General features: G+C 35.7%; 1 protein-coding gene across 2 annotated transcripts; it reads right to left on the bottom strand.

Annotated features, from left to right (window-relative positions):
• Positions 1-1125: 1125 nt before the first annotated feature.
• Positions 1126-4111, bottom strand: LOC107834171 (L-rhamnose-binding lectin CSL3-like). Of its 2 annotated transcripts, none has more exons than XM_016665012.1 (7): positions 4026-4111; positions 3732-3785; positions 2564-2588; positions 2361-2429; positions 2141-2270; positions 1917-2020; positions 1126-1219 (listed from the first exon to the last, which is right to left on the bottom strand). In XM_016665012.1, exons 2-7 carry the CDS (start codon positions 3783-3785, stop codon positions 1194-1196), a joined length of 408 nt encoding a protein of 135 aa, XP_016520498.1. In that variant the 5' UTR covers positions 4026-4111; the 3' UTR covers positions 1126-1193. The 2 variants fall into 2 exon arrangements, with proteins under 2 accessions (XP_016520498.1, XP_016520497.1); XM_016665011.1 differs by having other exon boundaries at positions 2141-2273; positions 4026-4108.
• Positions 4112-4544: the final 433 nt, after the last annotated feature.

Raw genomic sequence — 4544 nt, 5'->3', positions numbered from 1 at the left:
AAGTGCTGTGTGTTGTGACCCAATTTCCATCAGTATTAAACCAAAACTCAACCTCATTTATCTTAACGCCACAGAGCTCTGTATGCATGCGTGTGTGTGTGTGCGTGTGTGTTTCATGTTACATAGGAATAGCTAAACTCTCTTGCATTACTTCCTTCAAGGAACAGGCCGCTTTTGAATTCGAAAAGCGGCCTGTTCATAGGATTTATTGCAAAAAAGTGTGAAATTGAAATGACACTAAACACAGAAAAATACTCCTATGAAAAATACAAATCCTACTATGGTCAAATAAATATTATAGCTTATATGGTTCATTTAAACTTAGATAAAGTTAGATAAGGATGAAATCTGTTCAAGTTCAGACATGTTGCTGACCAAGATAAATGTGAATTTGACTCTTGCCAAACTTTGCAGAATGACTAAGGCTGAAATGTCAATCTTAACTAAATTGTAAACAATTTAGTTAAGATTGAGAAAGATACAGATATTTGTGTTAAGTACAAACTTGTGAAAATACCCAGATTGAGGCATATGAAGAGAAAAATTAAAAGAAAGCATTCTAAAAATCTGAGCTCATTTGAATGAGTGTGTGATGTTTTAGGATTTTTTTAAAGTTTGGAGGTCAGATGAAGCAATTTTCCATTTTTGTAAATAAGCCCCACAAACCTCAGCCAACCATGACCATATTAAATATGTAAGATAAGACTTATTGCGTGAAAGTATATGCAAAGTTTGGCAAAAATAAAATTGCCAGTTTTTGTCTATAAACAATAAAATATCCTAAAGGTGTCGCTTCTGGTTGGCGGCCATCTTGAACTCATCCAGATGACAGCAGGCAGCGTTCTCACAGACATTCAACCAATTTCCTCCACCAGTTCCTTCTTGTTCAGTCTGGAAACAGTTTTTAAACTGCCTTCATAGTTTGGAAGGAGTTTGTCAAAGTTTTCATCCCTATCAGGCTGTTTGTAGCGTACAAAGGCAAACTTAGCAAAACGTAAATGCAAGTCAGGTTTATTGAGGAAAAGTTGAAATAAAAGCAAAAAGGATGAAGATTGGAAAAGAAAAACAAATAAAATGCTAAGAAAACTGAAAGACACTGAAGAGAGATAAAGATGCAGATCAGTGGATCACATCGTCTCCAGATGTTACTGATTATGATGCATTTCATCCTCAACACAGCAGATCTGGTCACTTCAGGGTCCATTATGTGGAAATGGATCTGGAAAATATTAACAGTATAATTTCAGCAGAATGCATTTCAGATATCAGAAAATAAAATATCACCAGTTCTAAACCTGCAACAAGGCCTCTGGAGAGTCAGGACTGGGTTTCTCACTTTGGTGCAAAAATTTAAAGTATTCTTTCTAAATAAATGCAGAAAGACCCAGGCTGGGATTCAAACGCAGGTGCTTGTTGCTGCAAGCATTAGTGCTACTGACTGTGTTACTGAGCTGGACTGGAACATTAAAGCTGATGAGGGAAAAGTTTAACCAGACTAGAGTTTGGCCAAAACCTGATCCACAGGATCGCTATAGCAACCAAACTCCAAGATTTGAACGTTTATTCTGTTATGCTAACTTTTTTTATTTATAAAGAAAAAAAGAAAGAAAAAATTAGAGGAATCAAAAAAAAAACAATAAACAAATTAATTAACAAAATAAATACATATAAAAAACAAAATATGAATGAAAATGAAAAACAAAAAATGGAACCTTTCAAATATGTATAAATTTTTTGCCAATTGAATAGCTGGGTTTGTTAATCAGACATGGTAAATAAAGCTGTTACTGATGGTGTTTTGTTAAGATAATGGAAGGAAATTTAAATCACCTGAAAAAGAAAATGTGACATTAATTATTTTCAATGTTGTTCTTGAATTTTAGAAAGATTTTAGTGATGTTAGACCATAAACTCACATTGGCAAACATATTTCACCTCCAGGTACTTGTAGGTCCCAACACAGGGATCTCCGAACAAAGAGCTACTGGCCAAGACAGAGCACATCGATTCCCTGTCGCATCTGTGGATTCAGTTCAAAGTCAGTTTCCTAGAAATTGTGATTTGGCGTTTCTTGTATTTATTAATCCAAGACTGAAGGAAAGCTTCAGTCTTTCCTGTGTGAAAGACTGAAGCTCTGTACCTCTGAAACACTAAATCTGCATTCGTAGCACAATCAGTATTCTTTGTCTGGTTGTCAGGTATCCCATCGGAGCATGTCGTCTGGTCGCTGCGTCCATATGTAGCACTGATCACAGACATAGGCCAACGTCCTGCTGGTAGAGGGATGAGGAAATGTTGGATACCTGAATGTATTCATGGTGTAATGCTCCAGAACCGACCAGTAAAACCAGTGACCTTACCACACAATATTTGAACCGCTGATTCCTCACATGCCACAATGGATTCTTCCTGATTGATCCATTCAAGAGCTGTCATATGAGATTCAGATCATATTCATATGAAGACACTTAACAGTTCAACCATTCCTGATCTATAACAAAATTTATGTATTATAACTTTATATTCAATAAGCTTGTCTTCATACTAAAACCTGCAACACTACCGTTTCTTTGAAAACCACGTCCTGCCTGTTAAAAAAAAACAAAAAAACAAAAAAAACAAAATGAATCACAAATGGAAACGACAGAGGATTTTTACTTCAAGCTTCTTGTAGCTGTATGCATCAAATTAACATCTGGTTAACAACTGAATGACAAGAAAACTATAATTAGTGTGCTCTAGGCATTCACACTACTGAGTTCCACTTTTCTGGTTGCTCCGTACATTTTGCCACACTTCTCCTGGATACTTTGTGCTATTTTCACCATTCAACTTTTATACTATTCAGCTTGCTCTCCTAATGCTGGCTATATCTCTTGGTATTCATAACCTTTCTACTTTTTATAATATTCAGCTTTTTATGAATTTTTCACCCCATGGAGGAAACGGTGGATGTTTTAGATCCTGCCTATTAATGGCAATCAATCATCCAGTTTCAGTTTCATGGAAGACACAAGGCAGCGGCCATTTTGAAGTTGGGCAGTTGAACTTCAAACAGCTTTTGTGCTGTTTAACACCTGGGAATAATTTGGGCTTCTGACATTGCTTTCTTTGTGCTGCATGCAGCATATTTTTTGTAGTCACCGTGCTAAACAATGCCTCCAAACAAATGCTGATATCTTAGGAACCATAAGATATATGATATGATATGATATGATATGATATGATATGATATGATATGATAGATATGATATAATATATATGATATCACATATGATTTCATATGTGATATCACATATATCATATGTGATATATGATATATGTGATATCATATATCACCTAAAATGTACTTTTCACATTTTAGCTTTAACATGTTTTGTTGTTGTTGTTTTTTTACATTGCATGGAATATATTACTGCAACCTGACATGCTAGTGGTATCCTAGATGCTATCTTTAGTATTTAGCTAGTTTTAGCTTTTTAGCTAATTTTGGCTTTTAAACGGGTTTTTCACACTGCGTGGACTATTTCTTACCTTTCTGCAAGTCTTCAGCAGTTGGCTTCAAAGGCTTTTGCCATTTTCACCCAAAGCATTCAGCACTGAGCATTCAGCATTCACACTTGCATTTTCATAGGAAATGCACACTTTCTAGTTGCTAAATAAAATCAGTAAAATAAAGTTTTTAACAACAGATATTCAAACCACAAGATGAAGAGGAGGTTTTCACTCACATTGATTTCAAGGACGAATCCACAAAGGAACAAAGTATAAAGGACAAATTTCATCTGTATGAAAATAGGAAACATTCAGTTACTGTGAGATATGACTGAGAAAAACTCAATGATTTTCTGAAATATTTTCAACAATCTGCTGAACTAAAAATAGAAAATTTTAATTAATAAATATGAACATTAAAAGCTTTTAGTAAGATCTAAACTTACTTTCCCATTTTTTAAGTTTAAATCTTACTATATCAAAAAATGCCACTACAGGTTGACATTTTCCAGTTTTAGGTCAAATCTTACCTTGTTGTGACGAAGAATCAAAGCGGCAGCAGCAGCAGGACTCAGTGGAAGCAGTGTGCCTTCAACCAGGGAATGGAGGGTTTATAAACCTCCACTGATGATCTGACAGAGGAACAAAATGTCTTTACTCCTTCAACAATTCAGCCTGTGGAGTTTTTCTGACCAGAAGTTCAGGTTTGATGGGTGTGTCACACCTGAAGCCATTTCTCCTCATTCCTGGTGATAAATCACTGACCATCTCTTCATAGCCCCCAGCCCAGTTAGCAGGTCACACCAGACTGAAAATGTTGGGATGGAAAAACCCATTTGGGTTTTAGATACTGGCTGCAGCAGCCAGGTTGGATTTTCTGTTCACAAAGAGTCTTGGCCTTGATGTGGGCTGTGATTCTGTCAGCCGTCTCCATCTGCTCTCTGGTTTTATACAGGAATCATAAACCATTAATGTATTTATCTGCTCTATGAAATCCCAGTTATTTTACTCTTGGATGAGTTCAATATTTGAAACCTTACTAATATCCA

The sequence above is a fragment of the Poecilia formosa genome, unplaced genomic scaffold, assembly GCF_000485575.1.
Source record: "Poecilia formosa unplaced genomic scaffold, Poecilia_formosa-5.1.2 Scaffold538, whole genome shotgun sequence".
Lineage (NCBI taxonomy): Eukaryota > Metazoa > Chordata > Actinopteri > Cyprinodontiformes > Poeciliidae > Poecilia > Poecilia formosa.
This window is presented reverse-complemented; position numbering and strand designations above follow the sequence as displayed.